Genomic DNA, 26925 nt, shown 5'->3' on the forward strand with positions numbered 1-26925 from the left:
TCCGAGCATCTAAACTCCTGCAAACCAGTCCAATGTTTCCCCACTGAAACCAGTAGCCTCCAGCGAGACTCCCAGTTAAACAAGCCTCGGGTCTGTAGCTATTGTGCTGGGATTTTACCAGTGTTTACTGTTGCTGCTGTACCCACACAACCTGACGCTCTGATTCTCGTTACGTAACTTTTCCGTATTTTCCCACAGTGTAAATCTTGGAGTTGCTTCACTTTTTTCTCTCTCCGCACTGATCCGCGGTGACCTTCAGGGCGAAAACCACTTTGGGTTTCGGAAGATACTAGAACAGCATTGAGTGTAAAATGTTGAGTATCCTGTTTGGTGTGTTCTGTTTCCTTGTTGGGTTTTGGTCAAGATGACTTTTTCTCTTTCATTTCATCACTTTAAGGAGGTTGGATTATCGTTTTGTCTCCACGATGGTGCAAAGGTGAAACCGGCCAACAACAAAAGCGTGAATAAATTAAAGTTAAAGTATTTGCAGACATACCAGGGCCTGCAAAGGTTGTCATGCACTTTCCATGTACTTTAACTTTAATATAGAGCAACAAAACGTAGAGCAGAACTCTGAGGTCCAAGGAAAATTATTGTTCAGTTTTCAAACTGAGTTATTTTAACAAAATCTAAAAGGTTTGCCAGTATTCAATGCAGCTTCGAGTCGTTTGGAAAAGTTTCTTGAGATTGAAAATGTGTGGACTTCAATTTTTCAAACCTTAAAAGGCAACTGGATTAAGGCCTGGACTTTGACTAGACCATTCTGGACTTGATTCTAGCCATCTCAGTGTAGCTCTGGTTAGATGTTTGTTTAGGTCTGATTGCAATAATCTCTACAACTGGGTATTTTTGCGCTGAAATATAAAACACACGAAGAGATTCTGCAGCACTATGTTTGCCATAATGAGCTACAGCCCATCAGAGGAGCCTGGTTTACGCTTTTAAAAAGCAATGTTTGGTTTTTTTAAAGGTTTTTCTGTCACTAGTGGCCACCAGAGTGACGTTTCTTCATCCATCTTCTCCAAATTAAACAAAATTGGTGTCAAACATTTGTGCTGCGTTTCTATTAGTCCCGTTATAATTTTTAAGATTTTAAAAATAAAGTTTCCAGAGATCAACCAGAACCACGACCTCGTCCGCATGAACAAAGTCAGATGGTATTAAGATAAATTAAATTCTGCTGCTGCTGCACAGTTGACTGACACCACATGTGTTTAATTTAGTAAATGTGGGGGGAGTTGTTGACCTTTGATGACCTCTGGAAACATTTGTTAATGTCTATAAAATAATAGTGGCAGAAACTAAAAGTGTTTGAGATGAATTTCACTTAATTTGGAGAAGGTTCAACTTTCACCGTCAGAATCTCGACTTCATGGAACGTTGTCGTAGTTTTTCCTTCTATAATCACAGAACATTTTACTCCTAAAGCACAATTTTCTCTTTCCATTCTCAACATAATTAGCTTCCATTTCCACTGCATAATACTGCCACCACCGTGCTTCACACCGACAGAGTGCAGTCTCAGGACAGAGTGCAGTTTTAGTTTTCTGCTTCATAAGTTCAACTCTCACCTTCGCAATATAACAACATATTTAATGAAAAGGCACAAAAAACAACATTATTTACTAACAGACGGGCAGAATACACAAATATTCACTCAAGAGTAGCAGTACTTCAACTTATTTTTACTGTAGTGAAAGTACAAAGTAGAAGAAGAAATTACTCAAGTAAGAGTAAAGAAGTATTTTGTAAAAAGGCTGATCAAAACATCAGTTATTTAGTATTTAAAAATTACATCATCAGACAGAACAAAATATATAGAAATGTTGGTATTTTAAAGATCAAAATGAAAATAGTTAATATAGATATTAACAAAATTACAAAGTCAAGCAAAAGAAAAGTTTTTCCAAATCAATTTATTTTAATATAGATCTTATGAAACTAACAAATGCCACAGTTTTGTGTTTAGTGACTTATTTTTTTATTTTCGGTTAAAATGAACTTGTTCTTCATTCAGTGAGGTTACTCTCAGTGGGTCAAGTACCCAGAAATATTACTCAAGTAAAAGTAGTGAAACTTCATAATTAAATTACTCAAATAAACACAAAAAAGTACATGTGAGTAAAAATACTCCTAAATGTGTATATGTATATATGTGTGTGTGTGTGTGTGTGTGTATATATATATATATATATATATATATATATATATATATATATATATATATATATATATATATATATATATATATATATATATATACACATATATGTTTCACAGAAAGTTCCTCAGTTCCTGTATCTGAGTTGCTGCACAGGATTTTATTAAAGGGTATTTGAGTAAAGGGACCAAAATACATATTCATGTCAAGGTTATTTACTTCACATAAGATCCTCATAAAACCATTTTGTGGTTTTTATGTGTCAAAATGTGGAAAGTTCAGGTTATGGCTACTTTTGCAGAGTGCAGCCCTGAGGTCAGTGAAGGCAGCACCACCATGACTGAGGGATGTTTCTTCTTCTGGTGGAAGAATAAATGTGGTGGTTCGCATTTAGCTGAACCTTTGAGTATCAAGCAGCGCTAACAGCAAACATGAAAGGCTCCTTTGTGTCGCCTTAATCTGTCCTTCACTGCTGTGCTGTTCAGGACACCTTTTTCTCCTCGTTCCTGTTTTTTCTAAAGTGTTTGACGCAGACATTTTGCAACTAAGCGAAGCTAGAGTCACTCACTGGCTTATGGAGATGTAATGAAAATGAATCTTGGTTGTGTTGTGTGGTTTATGACTGCTAACGGAAGAAAATTTACAGCTTTATGAGCTGAATGTCAGCCTGGAATGAAAAACATGAAGCGGTCTTATTTTCAGAGGGTGTGCCTCTTATAAAGGAATCTATCTCACGAAGCAGCAGGGTTGTGGTGTTCTTCCAGCTTCCGGCTTCACATTCAACATCTTTCTTTTTGGAAGCGCTCTGCCAGATAACATGACTGTGCTGAAATGATTTGGTTGATGGAGGAGGCTTGAAATATGTGGACTCATTCAACATTTGATTAAACAAAACGACTCATGTCCATTTATATTACTGCGGAAAAACAAACTAAGGATTTCCAGTCAAGTTTCTAGTACAAATATATTACTAAGGTTGGACAATAAATCAATAACAATATATCAATAACAATATATCAGTAACTCTGGATCAGAGTTATTGAGCTCTGATCCAGAACTGCACTGCATTATGGGGGATATAAGCAGAGGAAAGACTTTATTTCACAAAAACACAAAATCTTACAAAGTATTTTTGGTCTAGTTTCCGGTACAAATATCTTAGTATACTTTAATAAGACAAAACTAACTTACAAGTAACTTTTAAGCAAGAAATAAAAGCTTGTTTTATGCCAATAATTTTTTAATATTGATAAAAAAGGATTAGCTACAAGTAAATCGCCTTTTCATCAATATTGAGGAATTATTGACTTTAACAAGCTTTTATTTCTTGCTGAAAAGTTACTTATAAGTTAGTTTTGTCTTATTTAAAGTATACTAAGGTATTTGTACTAACAACTAGACCAAAAATACTCTGTAATCTTTGTGTTTTTCAGCCGCTCAACGTCCCACGGCCAGCTAAGAAAAGTTGGTGGAATCAACTAACTCACTCGCTCTTTGGTTACCTAGCAACTCACTCACTCTTTGGTTGCCTAGCAACACCCTGTTGAGTTACTTGGCAGGAGCAGTTGAAAGTTTCATCACTGTGCCTTATAGCTGCTTAAAAATAAAAAAAAACAACATCGTGGAGTGAAAACAGAAAATCTCACGCCACCAGTTTGGCACTATCTAAGATATTTTAAGCAAAAAACAAATCAATAATTATCGATATTAAACGGTTTTATCATGATATATTTTTTCAGCCATATTGTCCATATTGAAATAAGACAAAACGAGCTTAAAATTAACTTTCCTGCAGGATATAGGAGCTTGTTTTAACTAAGTAATTCTTTAATTTTTATAGGAATGCTAGTGGAAATGGTATGATTGAAGGAATTGAGTAATTATCAACTTAAAACAAACTCTTACATATTCCTTGAAAGTTACTTGTAAGTCAAATTAGTTTTATTTAAAGCATATAAAGACATTTGTACTAGAAACTAGACCAACAATACTTGGTAGGGTTTTGTGTTTTTGCAGTGTTTTCAGCTCAGATCGGTGTTTAGAGCACATTTTGTCCAGCCATCCTCCTCCTCCATAAGCACTGCTTCTTGTAAGCACCGCATCACCTCCGAGTTGTTTTGTCCTGACTTATCTCACGCTGATGCTCCATATCCTGCCTTGGCCTTTGTTTAAGGCCTTATCAGCGTCCTTCCTCTGGGCTCATCTCGTTCCGTCCTCGCATTGTAACATCAGGTAGAGCAGGCCGCTGACAGCAAGGCAAACAGGAATCTGCTCAAACCCCATTGTCTGCTGAAACACACGGTGCCTCTAATGGTTTCCCAGGAAAAGTAAGCTTGAGCTTCTTACTTTGATATTTGTAAACAGTAGTATTTTTGTTGCCAGCTGAGCTGCTTTTTTCTCCACCATCTGACTGCAGATTTGTCAGAAAACAAGTGTTAATTATGACTTTTGAGCCGAATAACTTCCAGCTGGCCTTTTTTGTTTCCTTGTACCTCTATGTTACTTTCTGCTTTGGCTCTCTAAAGTGTGTAAAATGGACGTTTGTGGTGCAGTGGGGAGAATAGTCGTGTTGCAGTCCAAAAGTTGTGAGTTGGATTCCGGCTTGAAAGACTTGAAAACTGGGATTATGATGAATCATTTGAAAATGTTTCCGCCTGTAATGTCACATTTTGACCTGAAAAACAAGTTTGTGGAAAACAAAGAAAAAGTTGCAGTTTGCACACCCTTAAAATGATGCTTTGTTTTATTTAATTTCAGCATACTGTCTTTAAAAAAGGCACCTTTAAAAAAAATAGTAGATCTGATCAACGGTAAAGAAGGTGCAGAGTTTTCCTGACGTCTGTCTCTTTGCATATTTTGGTTGACACCACAGTTTGCAGAGAATTAGATAATCATTCTCAAATGCATGAGTCAGAAAAAAGGTGAAAAATACACAACAATAATCATCCATACTTAGCAGGAAGCAATGAAATCCTGACTTCAGTAACTGAGATTCAACTTTCTTTGGTGGAAGTTGATCAGCATCACATCCACTTCTTGCATTGTCAATAATTTCCTTGAAAAAGCTCTCCAGATCTATCAGATTGTGAGAAAATGTTTTGTCCACAACCCTCTTCAGGTGATTCTACACATTTTCTGTCAAACTTGGAGATCTGGACTCTCCAGTTCAAAACTGTAATTTTCCATTCTTTTGTTCATTTTGAGCTGTGCTTGGACTCCCTGAGATCCAGATTAACTAAAATAAAATAAACTTTTTCATCAACAGTAAAGAATTATTGACTTAAAACAAGGATCTTGCTGAAAACTTATGTATAAGTTAATTTTGTCTTATTTCAAGTATATTATGATATTTGCGCTACAAACTAGAGCAGAATTGCTTGGTGCTGTTGTTGAACAGACATTGGAGATAAACGGTAAAAATAAGAATCCTGTTAATACGGACAGTTTTAGGCGTTCTTAAACATCAGGATTATTATTATTATTATGGATTTTATTGTGACAACAATGAATTAAAATCTTACCATAAGAAATGTATCACGATAAACGATACGATAAATTCCCGTCCCTAATTTGAGGTATTTCTGTATTGAGAGGTGTGATCTGAAGAAGACAAAATGCTGAAACTAAATCAGATGCTTCATCAAAGTCAGACAAAGATTTTGAAACCTTTGAAATGGTTTCATATAGTCTCTGAAACATTTCAACAGGGGTGTGTACACAAACGCCTTTAAACGGTGTAGAAATGTGAGCTTATTCTCTAACATACCTGACTCATGTTTAAGTATTATTTCTCAGACACGGATCAGTTTTTATTATAACACACCTGCACAGGCAGGTGTGTTATAATAAGTGTTGTCTGTAATTGACCGGCGTCACGTTTTGAGTCACGTCTTCGGGATGGTTGTGGGTTCAGAGAGGTTTGCCTGCAACAGAGGGAGGTTTTTATCTCCTGAATCATTTAACCAAAGCACTTTAACTGGAAAGTCTCACCAAAAACATCTCCTTGAAGATGAAAAACAGACAACTAAGAATGCAAAACAATGCAAGAGAATGAAAGTGGAAGAGATAAAGTGTTTGAATTATGCAGGCTGATCTCTGACTAATCCAGTCGGTCTGATTCTTTGCTCTCATAGGTGGGGCACCTGATCCAGGGAGAGGGATTTATTTTCCTTCTACATTCCTGATGGAGTCCTACAGAGCGACTAGCAGCGGGTCGCAGCGCGGATACACGCAGCCATCCCGTATTTCCAGGCCCAGTAGTAATGGAGCCGGCTCTTATGGGCTCAGCATTCGTGTCCAGGGTATAGATGGACATCCCTATGTGGTGCTGAACAACCAAGACAGGGGTCACCACCCTGACGGCAACGGCTACCCAGACACAGAAGGCTCTTTTATTGAGAATTTCCAGGAGTATGATTTCAGAGGGGATAAGAAAGCTGGATCCAGCGACCCCTTCATGGAGTACAGGACACAGAAGATGAGGCATTTCTCCGGGCCTCAGAATGGGCTTCCTGAATCTCAGGCAAAGAAACCTTCCACACTTCTGAACTTTCAGAGGCACCCTGAGCTCCTGCAGCCGTACGATCCCCGGTCCAACTCCCTAAACCTCGAAGGCTTCCACAGCCTCCCGTCCAGGCCTGCGCCACAAGCCGACACCAGGATAGAATACCAGAACCCCTACCCCAAATCTGAAGTACGAGTTCCCTCCCGGTTCAGGTCCTCAAGCCTTGATCGTCACCTAGATCGCACACAGGAGGAGAACAGGCAGCCTCCTCAAACGGACCTCAACACCCCCCAAACGAAGTCTCCGTCATTACCTTCAGCCCAGGTGCCTCAGCCTCAAAGCAGAACGCCGACCCAGCCAGCACAGCCGGCCCAGCCTCAGATTAAACCGTACCTCACCAGTCTGAATCCATCTCAGCCCAAACCGACCTCTAAAATTCCCCCAGTACCGGCAGCGCAGCCTCAGCCGTCTCCGGTGTCAAGTCCATCAAGCGACCAGAGGAAAGCGTCTCCTACTTCCACTCGCAGTGCCAGCTCCAGTCTGGAGCGCACCCACCACGACCCCGACGTCCTTCCCCTACTCCGGACCGACTCTGGCGAGCCCGCTCAGTCCTGCCACTCCTCCTTATCGTCCACCAGTAAGTCTCTGATAGACGAACAGATGGAGGCTCTTTACACGGACGCCATAAACCGCCACGAGAATCGCCGTTACATCCCCTTCCAGCCCGGTTCAGGCAGAGACATAGACACAGGGTCCATCCCTGGCGTTGATGAGCTAATTGAGAAGTTTGATGGCAAGGATGACGGCCTTCAACGGAGGGGCAGGGCGGGGCGCAGAAACAGGATCAACCCGGAGGACAGGAAGCGATCGCGCAGCGTGGACAGCGCCTTTGGGTCAAGGTCTGACTCTAGCTTCATGGACGAGTTTGGTCAATCTCTAGGCACGTCAAAGGAGCGCGTCCTACGGCCATCGCAGCTGCGGCTGCAGAGGACGGCCAGCGGTCAGGACCCCGGGTCTACGGCTGTAGACGGGCCTTTGTCCCGGGCCATTAGTGCGCCAGGATCCCCCCAGAGCTCCATCTCCAAATACACTGGCTCCCTCCGGGGTTACACAAAGCTGCAGTCACGCCCCGCCATACCGTCCTTCAAGAGCAGTGAAGAAACTCCTTCTTCTGTCGGAAAAGTCTCAACAACGTCCCTGTCCAAACTCCCGCCCACCGCTGACAGTAAGACCAGCACCGGGGCAGACGTCCAGGTGAAACTCCACAACCCTACATATAACGGCGTATTAGGATGAGAAAATTTAATTCTAAATTTCTGCCAAAAAATCTCAGAAATTTTCTACAAAAAAACTCAGAAAATTCTGAGTTTGAAAAGTTGAAAATTTGCTAAAAAATATCAGATTTTCTAGAAAAAAATGGGACATTTTTGAGTTTCAAGTAAAATATTTTCGAGTTTCCAAACTCAGAAAATTCCCAAAAGTCAAAATATGTTGACTTTTGAAACTTACAAATTTCAAAGTTTGATTTGCAAAAATGTCAAAGATTAATCTCAATATTTCAGATTTTTTTTCTAGCAAATTTTCAACTTTTCAAACTTATAAATTTCCATGTTTCTACTTGAGATTATTTGGTGAAATTTGGTAAAAATGTACTCATCCCTTCCTGCAATGGCCCTAATACGCTGCTGTTGTAATAACACACATATGGTTTAACTTATTGAACTCTGACCTTGTGGGTTTTATTAAGCTGCTCTTGTCTTTCCCTCCACATCCAGGCCACGCCAGATCTCCTGAAAGGTCAGCAGGAGCTTTCACAACAAACACACGAGGAGACGGCCAAACAGATTTTGTTCAGCTACCTCAAAGAAGGGTGAGCTTACTAGAGTTTTATTTAACTTTAAACATTTATGTTCAAAAAAAGTCACCTGGTTTAACCAACATATTTTGAATGACTGGTAAATAGTTATGGTGTGAATGTGCTAATTTATCTCTCCCATCCTGACTGCTATGAATTGTAGTGTGAAATGTGTTTACATGCAAGTCATCATCTGGCACAGATTTCTCTTTAATAAAACGTTTAAATGGGACCTACAGTACAGACCAAAAGGTGTGTCCAAACTTTTGGTCTGTACTGTATTATACACTTATAATACTTTATAAGCCTGTTATACACTTCACACATTTTTATACATTCTCTTGGGTCTCAGCTGCTTCTAAAGACAGCGTCAGGGCTTTAAGTTAATGTTTTTTTGGCGTCTTGAAATCAAGCCGTTTCACATTCCAGGGGCACTGCGCTGTTACCTAGCAACCCCCAGCAAAGCCCAGCCCCGCCACCTAGCAACCAAGCGGAACTCCAACACATTTGGACAGCTGGTTTTACTACTGCTTTAAAAGACAAGTGTTTTGAATATTTAAATTCAGATGACAAGGTTAGGTAACACTATTTTAAAACTACAGTAGCTAAGCTGTGCGTAGCGGTGGCTACAGCTAGCTGGGTTAGCTAATTCGCTAGCATCTGCTTGGTAGACAAGAATAAGTGCTTACTCCAAAATTTGGTATGTCAGAATCAAAATAGCATTTATCAGTAGAAAGTTAAACAATACAACAGCGGCGATAACCAAAGTGCAACATTATTTTTGCCACATTTATGAAGAAATGTTGCTTTTATGTGTTAGTTTAGTCATGAACTTTATTACTTTATGAAAACATTTGTTACTTTTTGATAAAATATTGACTGGAATAGTTAAATTGAGAATCAAAGAATAGTTTTTACTGAAGCACAAAACTGAAGTGGACACAGCTACATTGACGGAGAAGTGGGTACAGGATGTGAATGTTATTCTGGCATGTCAACAGTGCTAGAGTTCGCTGTTCAATGAATATCTAACCAGCTGATCAAATTTCCTAGCTGTGTTGAAATCCAAATAATTTTTTCCACGGTGCCTGAAAACAAAAAAAAAAACAAGAGGAACTTTTCTCAGCCTTTGCAGCTTTTGTTCTTTGTTTGACGCATGCTTGACTGACAGCCCAAAGGCAGCCAGAGGGAACTGAATTATAACATTTCTGACACAACTAAGAAGCCAGCGTGAGTTTTCTATCAAAAATGACAAACATGTGGAAGAGCAATGTTTTAACCCGACTCTAACATTTGTACAGTAAAACAGTTTTGGAAAGACTTGTTGCATTTCTGCGCAGTACAGCTCCTCCATTCGCTGCAGGCTTTGCATATTGCAGAAAGCTCAGGAAACTGCTTGGGTGTGTCGGAGCGCAGGTCAGGAGTCGCAGGACAAAGGGAAGGAAAGGAAACACAGATGGAAGTTCAGGGTCTGAAACTGAGCTGCTTTCCCCAGGCTCCGAAGACAAACACCCACCGACAGGGCTTGTAGCGCTCTAATGAAAATCATCTGTCAGAGCAGAGAGCAGAGGATGGTGATGGGGGATTTGGGTTTTCTCTTTCACATTTTAATGATAAAAAGATTGATTGTTGCTGTCGGTTAGAGTTATGAAACTTTGGTTGTGCTGAGTCAAAAGCTGGATGATTAAATGTTCCTCCGAGTCAAGAAAACTCCCACATTTTTTTTGTGTGGCTAAACTCTAGAAAAACGTAAAGTCAATTCATCAATTTTAAACTGAAAGGAAGCTGATTCTGAGGAAATCAAATCTACATAGGTTGTTTACAATATTAGGGAAATTGTTTGCAGTTTCAATTCCTGTATTGAACGAAAAAGAGAGACATTTATGTTCATTTAGTGTTTGAATGAAGCTGTTTGTTCTGTGAAGTGACACATCAGAGCATCATAAAACCTTCCTGACTCCCGCTAAGCTGGGAAGGAACTGCTTTGTTGCCCAAACAGCCTGGAGTCGTGATTCACCTTAAAAACACAGAAATGTTTTTGTTAATTGAAATATTTCACCTTTTTCCTCACGCAGAAGCAACGATAATGACGACGTGACGAATAGGAAGGTGAACTTGGTTTTTGAGAAAATACAGACGCTGAAGTCTAGGGCCACAGCCAGCGCACAAGGCGACAACAAAGTGAGTGTCCTGGTGCATTGTGGGTGTTTTTACACACAGCTGCAGTAATCTTTGTCATGGCTTAAAGGCAGATATCTTTTTGCAAACTTAATGATGGTTTTGTTTCACTCTCCAAAGTAAAATAACGACTAAGCTTTCTGTTTGGTGACGCAGATTAAACAACGTACAAATATAAACCTGCTTCTTTTTGAGCAAATAATATAAAACTGCATGTCAGTTGGCATGATAATTAGTTTTATTTTTTTCCTCTTTTTCTGTCTATTTGAAATAAATAAATAGCCGTCTGTCTGTAAATGATAAATATCTGATTTGCTCTCGCAGTCGGTGGACCTGGCTGCACAGACCAAAGCTCTGCAGGAGCAAAACGCTGAACTGGAAAAAGAGATTATTGAGCTGAAGAGACAGCTGGAGGAACAAATGAAGGTAACATCATGGTAACTGCAGCTGTAACGCTGATGCCAGGCTGTTTATGCTGACATATCCCTTTAATGCTGAACTAGTTGTTTTGAAATATCCTTTAAACATGGCTTTGCTCTCTGAAGAGCGTTAAAGGATAACAATTTAAGGATTTGTTTTAAGGCCTTTGTTTAGATCTAAAGTGTCAAACTTAATACAAAAAGCTAATTTTTCTGGACAGAATCAACAGCAGTGAAGCAGTTAGTTGGGTTTTAGTTTTCAATCAAGCGAGGTCAGCTTTATAAAAGATAAAAACCACGGCTGATAAAATCTGTATTTTGACGTCAATGTTTTAGTTGACACATTTGTTTTTTATTTTTTCCTTAACCTTGCGTTTAAATCATGTGCACATACGTCAGTCAGTGAAGACAGTCTTGCCATTTATTTTTAGGCATTTTTCTCTGAATAGGTCTTTATAGTAAAGATTTTCACCTGCATTAATTATTAATTAACTCTGAGTGTCAATAAAATCTAATTTAAACCAGAAAAAAATAAAGTCTCCATTATTATATGTCATGTAAAGGGATTAATAGATTCTTTTTCATTTGGAGTTTAATTTTAACTGAACTCAGGCCTATTTTTATTTTTTTCCCCCTCATTTCAGTATCGTCATATTTACCAAAATATAGTCAGGCTTTTGTCCTTGTTAAAGCATAAATAAGTTTAATTTTCATTCATCTTCATACTGCTTTAAGTTGCACTTTGTGCATATATTTTATACTTTAAAGAGAAAAGTGTTTCCATTTTACTTTGTGTTTTATAAAAACAATGAAGCAGAAATTTAGATTTTTAAAAAAAGAAAAATAAGTTGTTTATCAAAAAAAATATATATAAAAAAATATATATATGTACATATATACATATATAAAGAAATCTAAATGCAGACAGCCAAAATATACGAGTAAATATGTGCTCAGGTCAGTTAAATTGAAACAATAATAATCGTCAAACAATAAATAAATGAACCCCTGCATTGTGTTGTTGCCAGCGGACGAGTCAGGCGGACAGACGGGCGGCGGCGGGCCTGAAGGAGCTGCAGCAGGAGCTGCAGCGGAGTCTGGATGAGTGCAGGCAGCTGAAGGAGAAACTGGCTAAAACCGAGGCTGAGCTCAACTCCTCGGTGGAAGAGTGAGCGCTGCGCAAATCATTAACCTTCTCGTTTATCTTTTCTGGGGAAACTGTCTTGTCAGTGCAAGTGATTTACTTCTGCTAAACTTTTAAAATGTGTCAATAGTTAAGCAACCTGTAGATAATGTTTGTTTGGGTTTTTTTAGCACAGAGTGCGATGATTTGCGTTGAGAAGTTGGTTAAGGTGTTTTTGTTGCTTTCTAGACTTTGGGCGTTCTGCTGAAGCTGCTGGTTTAATGTTCAGGCTGATTCATATTTTAGTGGAAATAAAGTGTGTGGTTAAATTTATGTAACGATTAAGCCCGTCGCAAACACATTGATCATTTTAATTATTATAATACTTTTTTGAAGGGAATTTTTATTTTGAAAGTTCATCATTTATTTATTTTTTCTTGATTTTACGTGTAAGTGAGTTTTTTCTCCGGTTTATTTCTTGTTTTTGGTTGTGTTTTATTCAGGATATTTATAATTCCTTCCAGTTCCAGTGTGAAGTGTTCTTTACAGAATTAAAGTTTATTGGTTTTATTAATATTTATTATTATGCCATTATCAACAGCCTTGTCACAATAACAAATTTTGCTGGATGATGAATTGTCCCAGAAGTTATTGCGATAAATGATTGAGACGGTAATGGCTTAATAATGCAGGAATGCATCCTCAAAGATGAATAAACTTTAAATTCTAATGAATATTTAACACTGGAGCTGAAAAACATTTTAAATATCCAAAATAAATGAATAAAACAACAAATAAAATGGATACTGATGTCTCTGTAAACAAAATTGCCTGGTTGAGACTAAAGCACCAGAATGAAGACTTTTGTCATTAAGTTTTTTGTAAAAAAAAAAAAACACAGACAGAAAAGAGAAAAACGATAAATCATGCAAATGGAAATTGATTAAGTGTTTTGATTAAGTGATTAAAGTTTAATTTATTATGCGGTTAATTAATTTATTGCTCATTGTGACAGGCCTAATTATCTATATATTGCTTGAAAAGAGTCTCAAAATAATGATATTTGCATTTATTTACCGGTTTGTTATTGTGGTGGGAATAGCATCAATTGGACTTTAATAAAGGTGTTTCACATTAACTACCAACAGTAATCCCATGAAGGCAGGTTGCAGGTAACCTCTGAGGGCTCCCAGCTGGCCACAGGTGTTCCCAGTTATGTGTGTGAATTACAGGTGCATGAAGGGCGGCTCTCCGGAGCTGACGTGTCCTGTGCTTTGTCAGGCTTTTCCAGGTGAAGATGGAGCGGGAGCAGCACCAGACGGAGATCAGGGACCTTCAGGACCAGCTGTCAGAGATGCACGATGAGCTGGACGCCGCCAAGAGGGCCGCCGCTGACGGAGAGAAAGACGTCCTCATGGCGGTGAGCCGCCATGTTGTTATCAGGCGGAGCTGCCAGGACAGACTTACTCTGTAAAATAGGAGGGACGGACGTTTATTGCATTGTTTATTGTGATTAATTTCTTGTCATGAGAAGAATTTTGTTTCATCTTTGAGAAATTCAAATTAATGATGTTTAAAAAGCCCAAAACTGTTTGTATTGTCTGGGTTACGCCACTATTTTTCAATTAGAATATCAATAACTACCAAAAATTTAAAAATATGATTATAAATGTAGCTGCTGTGCAGCTTTATGTGATTGATTTTAATTTTATACTCTTGATCCTGGTCTGATTATTTCCAGACTGCCACAGAGTTTATTTCACACTGTGGCAGTTTTGCAAGTGTTTCTGATTAATTATTTAGATAAGTATTGTTAATTTTCTTTAAGCTAATGTATGGCTTAATTTAATTACATAATATTCTCTGAACAATTTATCTTACAGCCTCTGTGATCAAGCTAAAATAATCATGAGTGACCTGCTGGTGGTAGATTTTCTCACAGTAAATGATAGAAAATGACATTAAATGATCAGTAGTAACAGCAGGTTGGAAACAAAACGGTATGAATTGAGGCTTCATTGGTACAAATGTCCCACATCTGTAAAAGTTTGGTACAAAAACATCTAAACAATATATGGAAAGGACAAATTGACCAAGATTATTTGTGAGAAACTATTTTTAATGAAGATTTAAAAAATATTTAGAGGTTGAAAGGTTTTATTTTATTTTTAATGGCACAGTTGTAATAGTTTCTGTCTTCAACGTAAAAACACAAAATCTTACAATGTGTTTTTGGTCCAGTTTCTAGTACAAATATATTAGTGACAAAACTAACTTATAAATAACTTTTCAGCAAGAAATATTAACTTATTTTAATGAAAATGTACTTTTTCTATTGGTAGATTATTTCATTGTAGCATGGGAAAAATGTCTTGTTATAAGTGAAATAATCTGCCAGTGGAACTAGTAATTTTCCATCAATATTAAGGGATTATTGATTTAAAACAAGCTCCTATCTTGCTGAAAAGTTACTTGTTAGTACACTTGAAATAAGACTAAACTAAGGTATTTGCTTCTTTGCTAAGATTTTGTGATTTTGTAGTGTTAGACATGATGCACACGGCTCTAGATTATAAACATCTGTTATCTAATTGATAATTGGATTGATGACTCGCATGTTGTTGATTACAAAAGCTGCAGATTCTGCTGCGCTTTCACAGACCTTAGGAATGAAAACAAACGGTTTTAATGAGAAGAACCTCAGGATGTTGGTTGAACTCTGCAGCTGAACTCTTGTTTGAGATAACGTTAGCAGCCTGGCTTTCTTTGCTTCAGGACATGATGCAGCTGAAGGTGGAGATGCAGGAAGTGGTCATGGCCAAAGAGGAGCAGGAAGAACTGTTGAGGAGGCGAGAAAGGGAGCTGGCAGCCCTCAAAGGAGCTTTGAAGGACGAAGTGGCCGCTCATGATCAGGAGGTGGACAAGATGAAGGAGCAGTACGAGAAGGAAATAAGCAGGCTGCAGATGTCTTTGGAGGAGGCCAAGCAGGTAATCATCCTCCCTTCCCTCTCCTCCTCCAGGAGCGCAGCCTGTCTCAGAGCGGTGTGGAGATAAGCGCAACATGAGGGGAGCTGATAGCTCCGCCGTATGTTTGTCGTCAGGCCTCGGCGTTATGCTTTAAAGCAGCACAGTTTGATCTGGTCACCATTTTTGCAGACAGCAGGGGTTTGTAGATTAGCAGGGTTTGTAAAAGACAGTGGCTGGCTCGTCTTTTACAGAAAAAAGGAGCCAGTGATACGTTTTTTACTTCATCACTTTGCTGTCTATTTTATTGGGATGTTGGAGAAAGACCCACACAATAACAGTCCAACAATAATCACCAAACAGCTTTAATGAAGTTAAATTACACACAGATGGACTCTATTTACTGACAAAGTGACTTCTGACCGGATTCACTGTCTCTGCTGTAGTAAAGACAGCCCCACATTATGATGCTGCCACCACCATGCTTTGCTGGTCTCCTTAAACCAGACTACATGTTTGCTGTCCCCCTATGTGGACTAGATATCTTGATTTATAATTTACAGAAATTATCATTTTTAAGCGCATTAGTCATTTGTTTAAACCAGAGGTGTCCAAACCTTTTGTTTGTTTGTCCAAACAAACAAACCTTTGTTCGTCCAAACAAACCTTTTGTTTGGACACCTCAGTTTCTAAAAATTGAATTTTTAGAAACTACATTTTTTAAAAACTAATATTTTTAGAATTTAAATGTAATTTTTAGAAACTAATATTACCAAAAATATTGCAATTTGTCTTTACTGCTCAACAATAAACTAAACATGAATTATTATAATTAAATTAAGTAAACATATTTTTTTCATTTTGTAAAAACAGGATCATAAATCCAAAACCTCGAATGGTTTTTGCACGTCTTCCTTGTCAAATGAATCCAGATCTCTTATTATTTTGGGCTCGATTGAAGAAAACAAACAAAACATTTCTTCTGTTCTCAAGTATAAAAACAACATCTAGATCAGTCTTCATTTGAAAACACCTTCTATATTGAGGCAAGTTTTAACACAGCGATTAAAAGCAGATTTAGATGCACCAATGTTTAATTAAAAGTTTACGTCAATGAGTAGATGTGGTCCTAGTTACCATGACAACAGAAGGAAACCTGACAACTTGTAAAAGATGATCATTTTGTGTTGCATCTAACATTTTTGTTAGTAGATCTTTAATTTAAAAGTCATAGCTTTGTCCTAATCTATTTAAGTTATTCTTGAATTGTGGTCAGGGGGCCGCACAAAATCAGTTCAGGGACCCTAAACAGCCCCTGAACCACAATTTGAACAACCTTGATTTAAGCAGATTTACATGTGAAGGCTCATCCACATCCATTGATCTTTGGCAGTTTGATGATATGAATCAGGAAATATACCATTAAATCACTTGATATTTCAAATTACAAAGACTGAACAAAAGTAAATCTACATTTGATTGCAGGTTTTATGAGTCAACATCGACGTTTTTATGGATTCAGAGAACTTCTTATAAGATGTAATTAATTAATTCAGTAATAAACAGTTTGTTACAAGCTCCAAAGCACTTTGTGGGATTTTCTCTTAATGGAATGATTCATTGGTGCAGAAGCCAAACCATGAAAGTATTATAAACTAATATAAATATCTGATTATTTAAATCTGGTTTCCCAGACCCCTTATTCCCTTATTTGACATCTTTCTGTTTTTGTTGTTTTTGTCCAGCAAACTGTAATAACAACAGGTGGACTCTATTTACTATTTAAGTAACTTCTGATTGGTTACACTGAGTTTTGTTCAGGGGTGACATATTAGACAGATTTTTATTTGTTGAAAAAGAAAAACTCATTCATCCTCTCTTTCCACAAACGCATTTAGTTGGTCGCATAAAATCCCAATAAAATGCCTGGAGGTTTGTGGTTGTAATCTGACAAAGTTCAGGCGATGTGAATAAATCTGCAGGGCATTGTAGTTGATGTTGGTAAATAATATCTTGTTACCACAGTGGCAGCTTTACACCTTGCTGGAAAAGCGGCAGCTGACTTCAATTAACCTTTAAATTCCAACCTTAGCAGCGTAGATGTCTTAAAGTGATGAGCCGATGGTTTTCTGCAGATGGTTTGCATGTTTGCAAAAGAGCTTAGATTTTTCATTTTGTAATAATTTAAATCACTTCGGCCAACATGAATTATGCAGAGTGGACAGTACTGAAAACTATATTTACCTACAGCTAGGAATTTTGTTTCTTTCAGAGTTGCATAAGCAGAACAATCTGCAATCTAAATGTAGCTTCTCATTTTGCATGGGAAAATGATAAAATGTGTTCTTATCTGAGCCTGTTACTTTTCATATAAACATTTTTACAGGAAGAGATCTCTTGGAAATGTAAAAAAAAAAATTGCAAATGAAAGTATTGGTTTCTGCATAGGGATACTTTTATTGACCCTTTGCCTGTGACGTCACGCTCTCCAGAACTCCGCCATGGCGGACGTAAAACCAGCCAATGCGCTCCTTTAAAGCTAGTCTAGAAACAGACATCTGTAGCCTAACATCGCTTCTATTTAGTTGATTTCACTTTAAAAATGATCACGGGATGCTGCGCGGTCCTCTTCTTAAACAGACAAGGGTGAAAAACAAACTTGTCATTTCATTGTATAACTTTTAAATAGAAAAGATGCGGCGGCGATTGATGGCAGCCGTCAGTCATAATGACTGTCAGCCCTCGGTGTAACCGCGAATTTGCAGCGAAGGCTTTTTACAAGGTCAGAAGACTAATGTTCATATACTTTATTGGCAAGTATGATTAGAAAGATATTAAGTATCGCAATATGGAGAAGGTACGCGTCTAGTAACCATGGAGACAATGCCGCCGTTATGTAGCCTAGCATCTATGTAGAAAAATGGTTAGCATCTCGTCTTTTGTGCGTTTTTAAATCTGCCCCGGTGTAAGGGCTGTTTATGACATAGTGATAAAAATCATGTGGTGTGAATTCAATACTCCCGTCCCTCACTTCCGACGTCCATTTTTTTTAAAAATAAACTTTATTTATTATAATAAACAACAATACAATTGTACTGTGAACAAAACTCAGGAAGATAATAACAATAATTTACCAGGGGGAGCATAAAATAAAGCAAGAAGATAAGAAAACGACAATCAATATAAATATGTATAAAAGAAATAGCACAAATTGTGACTTCCGACGTCCATCATGGCGCCTCGAATGGTTAAGTGATGAAGCTGCGAAGGGTCAATAGTTGTGGTAGCTTTACAGGTAAAGTTGAATCAAAACTGGACGTGTAATCGTCTTTAATAGAGACGACATAGAGACTGGTCGGACAGTTTGAGCATAATTTTTTCCGTGTGGCTCATGTGCGTCCTGTTTGCCTCAAAGAGTGGAAGTCGTCGTTGTTCTGGGCTTCCTGAGGGCTGGAGAGGGTCCTCAGCGACGCTTTGCAAAAAAGATCCAGGAGGAAATTTCCTTTTGTTGAACAGAGGTCCTGCTTCTCCAGGGAGTTTGTCATCGGGGCTTTACCCTCGCCGCTTTGTAAAACACCTGGCCAGATAAAGTCATTGTTTGTTTCACTTTTGGAGCCTAAATGAGTCACTCACTGAAGTTTTTCCCCTCTGATTCAATGCAGGATTGTTCTAGAGCCGCATTTGTTGTTGTCGTTGACATAACATATGACTATGTTATTCTCAAGGCTGGGGGATAAATCAATTTGTCAAATTTTGGGATTTTTGAATATTTAATTTTGGGAAAATCAGGAATATTTGTCTCTAATGCATGCCTTTTTATTTGCCTAATCAGTGCCATCTTGTTTGTCAAGCATGTTTTAAAGCTTTTAATCTTAATTATTTTAACTCTGATCAGGTCAACTCACAGAAGAGATAGTTGAAATAAAAACTTTTGAAAAGTATTTTTAATTTAACTTTAAGAAAAGAGTGTAAATAAATAGACTAAAATCAGAAATTGAATTTGGTATAAAAAAATTGTGGACAGATTTTACTTTTAAGCCATATCGCCCAGTCCTGTGCTTTCACTTTATTCATCTTCATTTGAGTTTTAAGGCGACTTCTGGCAACTTCCCCATAGCAGGATGCTCCCACCACCATGTGCAGCATTATATTTTCCAAGAAGTAACATTGCTAGATTGATTACTCTTATTCCTGACTTCATCTAGATCCAAAGTATTATCTTCCTTTTTTCATGGCCCTGATGCTTTAGGTACGACAGCATATTAGACATTGTAGATTAAAAAACGGTGTAATTAAGGAGCAATTATTCAGGTTAATGGCTGATTAATCTTGGACATTTTCTAAAATAAAATTACCTGGAAATATTTGAGTCTGAAGAGTCAAAAGATTTGCTAGGTAAATTCTTTGACTTCTCAAACTCAGAAATTTCCACGTTTTTGTCTAGAAAATACCTGAGACTAATCTTAGAATTTCTACGTTTTTTGGCAGAAATTTACTCTTTTTTTTTTTTCAAATATGACGGCTCTACTACTCCGTCGTATTAGACATTCTCGCTGTGTAGGAATGCTGGAAAGTGGAACACTAAATTGCTCTGTATGCATGCTAATTGCAGTGGCAACCCATCACCAATCTAATGAGCTGCAGTTCTCCCGGGCGCCGTGCCCCTTCTTCTTTCTGAGCCCCGGGAAAAAAAAAAAAAAGGGTGGCAATTGTGGACCTCGGTCAATAATGAATGATGAGTTTGTTTCGCACAATAAAAGCAGCGGGGGTTGGGACGTGCTGAGTAAGTGGGTCAGTGTGCTGGAGGAAAGGGGGTGCGAGGCCAACCCCCGTGAAAGGAATTGGGGGGCCTGTTTTGTGTCTTAACTTGAAAGCTGTATTGTGTTTTTGATGGGCTGAAATCTGTGGAATTTTATCTGGGTTGAAAAATCTTGGCCGTACCGATTAGGCTTCGCTTATTTTCACAAGTATTACATGGCGATCGGCGTTAACAAAAGCCATCTGCTCGTTTGGAAGCGGGCTCACTGCTTTGTGGCGGCGTGTGAGAAACGCAGAGGGATGATGTTGGGCTGGAGGAGATGAGGTTTCTCTTTCAGGAATGTCGGGGTCAGTTTGGAGAATGTGCACCCTGTAGACCTTCATCTTTACTCAGCTCCAGCTCTGTTACACTGTACCCACTCCCACTGCGGGAGAGGCTCATATCTTTTCACTTTGGCCTCCTCAGGGCGCAGTATTTGTATCCCCGTCTCTGCAGCGCTCCAGATTCCCAGTGATGGAAGCTTTAATAGGTCCCAGCCCTTTCAAACTTTAGAGATGGAGTCTTGTGCTTATCGCATCATTTCCAGCTCTTGTTATGTGTCACCAGCTGACCTAAGCCATTGTTATCAAGCCCTCATCTGTAACCTCAATCCCCAACGCTGTATTTTTTAATTTCAAAGCTCCACAGTGTCTCCTGCTCACCTGAACGCAGTTTATTTCCCGGCCTCGCTCCTAACCCAGCCCGCCTCTCCACTAATCTCTACCAGTGTGTGAACTCAAGTCTCGCTGTCTGATCATCAAACTTACACAGCTCAGAAAAGACTTCCCCCTCAGGCTTGTTGTGGAGGTAAAGACTCCAGCGTGAGTCTGTATATTTGATGATAGCGCCGTATTCCCCAGCAAAGCTCTGGGAGACGATTTACCAGACGGCTGGAAAGAAGAGGAATGAAACGTAGGACGGCCAGGCAGGGAGGAAATTGTGATCTCCACACAGACGGCAAGAAATTAACAGTTTATCCCACGTGAAATATGACTTCCTCTGAGTTTTCAAATAGTCATAGTGACAACTTTGTAGTCTGATAGCTTTGAACCATCTCAGGAACAGGAACTAAATACTCAGGGGGTTTTGCCACAAGGTGTTTGGTTCAGAAATGCTGCTTGGCAACTTTATGTGGATTAGATGAAGTTTCCACTCTATTCTAGGAATCAGGCCTAACATCAAGGGTAACGTGTCTATCTAGTTAAATTAATGCTGAAATTGCTGTAACACTGTTTATTTTATTGCATTGTATTTTGCCATATCTGGACCTGAACATGACAAAAGAAAGGCACTTCCTCAAAGGTCAAGATCCATCTATAAATAAGGTCTATGAATTATGGTGTTTTGCTTCCAATGTGACCCTGTTTTATATAGTGTGTGGGTATTAGGATGAAGAATGTAAAATAAACAGCCTTTTTAATGTTTAATATTCTCTTGACCATCTGGGGATGAAGGTTTAATGCTCTCTAAGAAGTCTAATTATTGAGAAAATAGTTTGGGATTATGGCTGGGTGATATGGCTAAAAAACATATCAGGAGATATGCATTTCATATCAGTCACTATGGATAATTATTGTTTTGTTTTTTGTTTCAAATATTCAAAATGCTGCCAAACTAGTGATGTGATGTTTCCTCTTTTGTCCAGAATTTCCTCTTGAGCTGTTGGTCTCATTTTCTCCCTTCAATCTTCCTTTATCTTTTTTATTTTGAGGCAATGTGGAAAAACCTTAAACTGTTGCTGCTCAAGTTACTCAACAAGTTGTTGCTAGGTAACCAAAGAGTGAGTGAGTTGTTGCTAGGTAACCAAAGAGTGTGTTAGTTGATTTCAGCAACCTTACTTAGCTGGCAAGACTTGAGCGGCGAAAGACTTTCCTCTCTTTTCACTGAAATGATCAACTTTCTACTAGACATATTTTCTGTTAATATTGATCACATATCAATCGCATTATATATATATTGTTTTTTTTTTATCACCCAGCCTAAGTTTGGATGCCACCAGCTGGAGCCATTTCAAGCTTTAAGCATGTTGAGATGAGTGGATCTTCCACTGAAATGTTTAAATTCAGATTTCTGAGATGTACTAGAAAGTCCCAGTTCACAGTCTGTGTTTTGGTTTGTTTCTTCTCTATGTGGTGACCTCATAAACACCTTGCCATTCATTGGTTCGGGTAACTAAACAAATGGAAACGGTGATTAAAATGCAGTAGCTTCACATTCATCAGAGCTTTTTAAATTTATCTTCACAACTGTTGTAATGGTCCATTTTCTTTTGTTTCATTGTCTTTGCAGAAATAGTTAAATCCTCTCTTTTTGCCGCTTTGTTGTCTCTTTCTGGGTTGTTGACAGGAGTTGCTTTAACATGATTGTTAGCTGGTGCCCAGACAGAGGCCTCTGTGTTTGAGCTGTTAATCTTTGTACTTGAACTGTTGTGTGTTTTGGGTGTTTCCTCTCTGTCTTGTGAGTCGTCTTCCGTTTATCTTCTGTGGCCGTCGAACTGGAACATGTCTCCGTAAGTTAGACAGGACGGTGCTTCTTGTCTGACTGGTGTCTGAAAGTGATGCGATATTTTTGCAACAATGAATGCCCTGTAGTTTTGGTGACTGTAGTCACAGTGCCAGCTTTTGAGTTGGATGGTTAATTTTGTCTTTAACAGTTCATGGTTTCTGTGTGCATCAACTAATGAAGTCACCGAGAGTTGATACTGAAAACAACTTGTCCAACCAGAAATAATAAGATCTTTGATGTCGTTGTTCACTTTCTCCCTCTTAGTTTGTTCTGAGATGAAAATTCATCAAAAATATTTCCTTGAAAATAGTTCTGGTTTCAATGTTGATTACAGTCGTAACCGCAGGTGTCGCCATGTCGGGGTAAATGATCTTGCAGAGGTTCTGAACGGACGCAGGTTACCATGGTTACTGTAATGCTTCAGTAAATGTGCAGTATGACTTCGCGCAGAGATCCTTCTAAAAGCTGGCAGCTTTTCCTGTTTTTCTGAGACGAGACACGATTTACCTTCTCCCTTGACCAAAGAGATGCCAAAACGTCCAGTTCTTCTTCAGTCCTTCCTTTCAGTCTGAGACATTCTAACCTTTTGCTTGGACGGTTCATCGTGTTCAGAGGTTCTGTGTCTTCAATATACGTATGTAGCTGAGGAAGTCAATTCAACTCTTTTTCACATTTTGCAAGGGTTATTGAAGCCTCTTTACTTTGAAAGTTGTGGATAAATTCAAACAGCTGATTTAAGAAACAGGCACAGGTTCCAAACAAAAGCATTTTCTTTCTTTTTGTCGAGGTTTTTTAAAACTCGCAGATTCAGAGCCACTAAAAGTTTGGAAATAGCATAATGATGCAAGACTAATAGTCTGTAATTCCTAATCAACATTTAACACTGGAACTGAAAGATATTTCAAATATCAAAAACGAATAAAACAACAAATAAAATGGATACTGAAGTCTGTAAACAAAATTGTCCTTCACAAAAAGGGGCTAATTGGGACCAATACACCAGACTGAAGCCCTTTGTTGTCCAGTCTTTAGTAGAAAGAGAAAAACAATTAATCATCCAAATAGAAAGTATTGAGCTTGTTTTCATCTATCATGCAATTAACTGGGTTACTTTTCATGGTGACAAACTTATATTTTATCCCTAAATAGTTAAAGTGTTGTTAATAAAATGTAAGACTGAACTGATTTTTTTTCTTTTTTGGTTGTTTAGGGCATAGAGTAGTAGAGTTTTGTCCATCCCACACCTATTGGTAAAATCTGCCAGTCAGCTGGCTGAAATAGTGCTACACTTTTCCCATATAAGTCTTTTTAAAATCTTTAAAAAATGGCAGAAAACCTTGAGTGCCAAGGTGAAGCCCAACATATTTACTTCCCCAAGTGGAGCATTATGGCTTTTGCTATAATGCTGCACTTGGTACGTATCTAAAAAACTTTATTAGAAATTACTTCGGGTTTATTTCAGTTGCAGTAGGAATGGTGACTGAAAAAGAGAGAAAAAAGGAAGATGGGATGGAGGAAAATTTTAAAGGATAAAGAAATCTGCTTTTACATCTGCAGAACAAAAAAAAACAAAACAGGGAACTGAGTAACCACAATGACAAAACATGTACATATATCACAATAACAACACTGAAATGTACTAATTAATGTATTTAGCGGCAGCCAGAGCCCAATGAAGAGTGTATCGGTAAACACCTGAGTCCAAACACCAGTGAGTGTGTGTATAAAATATATCTGATCATGATAAACATGGACAGTCGTGGTTTGAAATGGAATACGTTTTTAAGTAAAGCTGTTTTAAAACTACATTTGTTGGACTGGAATACTCACAGCTTAGCTAATACAGCTTGTTAGACTCATATTACTTTATAAGGTTTAGAGTGGGAGAAACGGTAATATTTATCTTTTAAACTACTTTTAGTGGATGTTTATTCTCTAGTTTCTCTTGTGTATCAAAATCAAATTCACACTAGTAATCAATTTTAAACACTATTTAAAAAAAAGCAGATTATGTAAAACATTTCTATTACATATTTCTGTCTAAGCGCCATGACAGTGAGGTATTTGTAGTACTCGTAACCTAAGAATCACACGCTGACTATACCTGCTTTTTATCACCTTCACTCAAAGAGTGAGCTGGCCTCTTTTGCTAACTACCTGAAAAATGCATTTATTTATTTATTTATTTATTTATTTAAAGGTGTGTTACACCCAACCTGGCAAGGTTATGAACCTCCAATATCAAGGTGTCTTAATTAAAAAAATAAATAGAAATTTCAATAAAAATCTACCAGACGTATGAATAATTTTGAGCCTGCCCAAGATCAGAAATGGTGGAAAGGGGAAATGGTGAAAACATTGTGTGTTAATAATGTTGGAAGTTATGTTAATATGAAACATTATTATGACAATTTTTTTTTCTAACAGTGCACAGCCCTAATTTATTGCTCTGATTCTGTTGGCCTGGTTTGGATTAGCCTGTTTGTAGATGTTATTTATACATCAGGGTCAGTTTATCTGCAAATCAATTTCTTTTGTGATTTTGAAACTTAATCCTTTGTGGTTTTTGAGAAGAAAAGAGGCCGGTCAGTGCAGAAGAAAGAGTGGCGATGTGAGCGCAGCACACGACCTGGAACATGCACTTCACCTCGACGTTTGCTCTGCGCTTCAAAGACTGCACAAAGTTAGTTAATGTGCAACTTTGAATAAACAGTTTAAGTACACACAGAGACCCAAGTCAAACTCAGAGTTTAGGGTAGAAAATGGAGAAAATAGATCAGCATTAACTCATGTTCACAGTGACTGTGCGGCATAATAAGAATCAATCTGTAATAGCTAACTAAGTCATGTTTTGTTGAATGATACTTTTCCATCTTCTAGTTACTTTGACGAAGCTCTAGTATTGTTATTTGAAAGATAAGTAAAAAAATTATATTTAAAGTGTTTTCTTGGGTAGAAAGTGGATCTTTTCATACAAGCACTTATGTTTTAGTTAGAAATAAACCTGATTATCTTACAGGCTTGCTGCACTGACTCAAATTAAAAATAACATTGCAAGGGAGAGTCTCAAAACAAAGGAGGTTAATGTTATTTCATCTCCATCCTGCTTCCTGTCGCAGAGCAGCAGCACCGTCCTTGTTCATAGTTTAAACACATGCAGGCTAATGTGGGAAGTGGGACAGGCAGAAAGAAAGTATTGGGTTTGCTCTGGTGTCCTGTTTGTTGTTGTTCAGTGCTTTTGTTATGTCAATGAGCACTGTGTTAATCTCCTCATACTCTCTTACCCCCTTTGTTTATTTTTAGCTTCACCTCAATTATGGCAATCAGTATAATTCTGAAACGAGCCAAATGGGTCTGAAGAGGACAAAACGGCAGTTTGGATGCAGATATTTCCTAAAGTCAATGTGCTGTGAAGAAATGCGCACTCTATTAAAGATTTCTACAGTTTTTATTTACATGTTTGAAGTTAATTATAATATCTGGCAAAGATAACCTTTGTGAATACATAAGCAAATCAACTTTACTGAAGGAGGCCTGCGTGGCTTTAGGCGACTTTCAGTTTTGTGGTGATGATCTCACTGTTCTCCGCTGATTTACGTTTTCTCCATTTCTAGATAAGGGTTCTGATTGCAGTTCGCTCAGTTATTATCAAGGACTTTGTTGCCCATTCCAGGCAGATTGATGTCAAAAACTTTGGTTTTCTTCTGCCCTTGAATTCCTTTAAATCGGGACATGATGCGTTTCTTTTTGAGATCCCTTCATGTTGTCAGACAGGTTCTATTTTTAAGTGATTCAAACCTTAATTGCGCGGTATGATGATATGACTGAAAAATGTATCGGTACATAATGGTTTCACATCAGTTGATACTGATAATTATTTTGTTTTTTGTTTTAAACATTTGAAATACTGCCAAATTGGTAACGTGATCTTTCCTCTTCTAACCACAATTTCCTCTTGAGCTGTTCAACTCCATGAAGTTGTTTTTTATTTATAAGCAGTTTTGAGGCACAGTGGTGAAACCTTAAACTGCTGCTGTGCCACTTCCTCAACAGATTGTTGCTAGGTAACCAAAGAGTGAGTGAGTTGCTAGGTAACAAAAGAGTGAATAAATTAGTTGATTCCACCAATCTTGCTTAGCTGGTTGGGAGAAGTTGAGCAGCTAAAGCCTTTCCTCTGCCTACATCTCCCAGAATGCTGAGCAGTTCCAGATCAAAGTTTGGTTAAATGATTGAAAATTCAGTCAGACATATTATCTATTGATATGTCTATCGCAATATATATGTTGTTATTGATTTACTGTTCGGTCCTACTTGCTCAATGAGCCAGGTTTGCTTTGCCTTAAAAAAAATTTAAAACTGCACTTTGTATTTTTCTCAGTTTACCTTTGTCTGATATTAATATTAGTTTGATGGGGCGT

The 26925-nt window shown here is 38.1% G+C and overlaps 1 protein-coding gene across 2 annotated transcripts in view; it reads left to right on the forward strand.

The window, feature by feature from the left end:
• Positions 1 to 26925, forward strand: part of cgnl1 (cingulin like 1) — a 44339-nt gene that overhangs the window by 341 nt on the left and 17073 nt on the right. For both annotated transcript variants that reach the window (XM_023332236.1, XM_014471984.2), the window contains exons 2-8: positions 6295 to 7919; positions 8441 to 8535; positions 10596 to 10701; positions 11023 to 11124; positions 12146 to 12285; positions 13522 to 13660; positions 15016 to 15228. In XM_023332236.1, the coding sequence (XP_023188004.1) occupies positions 6345 to 7919; positions 8441 to 8535; positions 10596 to 10701; positions 11023 to 11124; positions 12146 to 12285; positions 13522 to 13660; positions 15016 to 15228 (2370 nt within the window). In that variant the 5' untranslated portion in view covers positions 6295 to 6344. The remainder of the gene's footprint in view (positions 1 to 6294; positions 7920 to 8440; positions 8536 to 10595; positions 10702 to 11022; positions 11125 to 12145; positions 12286 to 13521; positions 13661 to 15015; positions 15229 to 26925) is intronic.

This window comes from Xiphophorus maculatus, chromosome 4 (genome assembly GCF_002775205.1).
Source record: "Xiphophorus maculatus strain JP 163 A chromosome 4, X_maculatus-5.0-male, whole genome shotgun sequence".
NCBI lineage: Eukaryota > Metazoa > Chordata > Actinopteri > Cyprinodontiformes > Poeciliidae > Xiphophorus > Xiphophorus maculatus.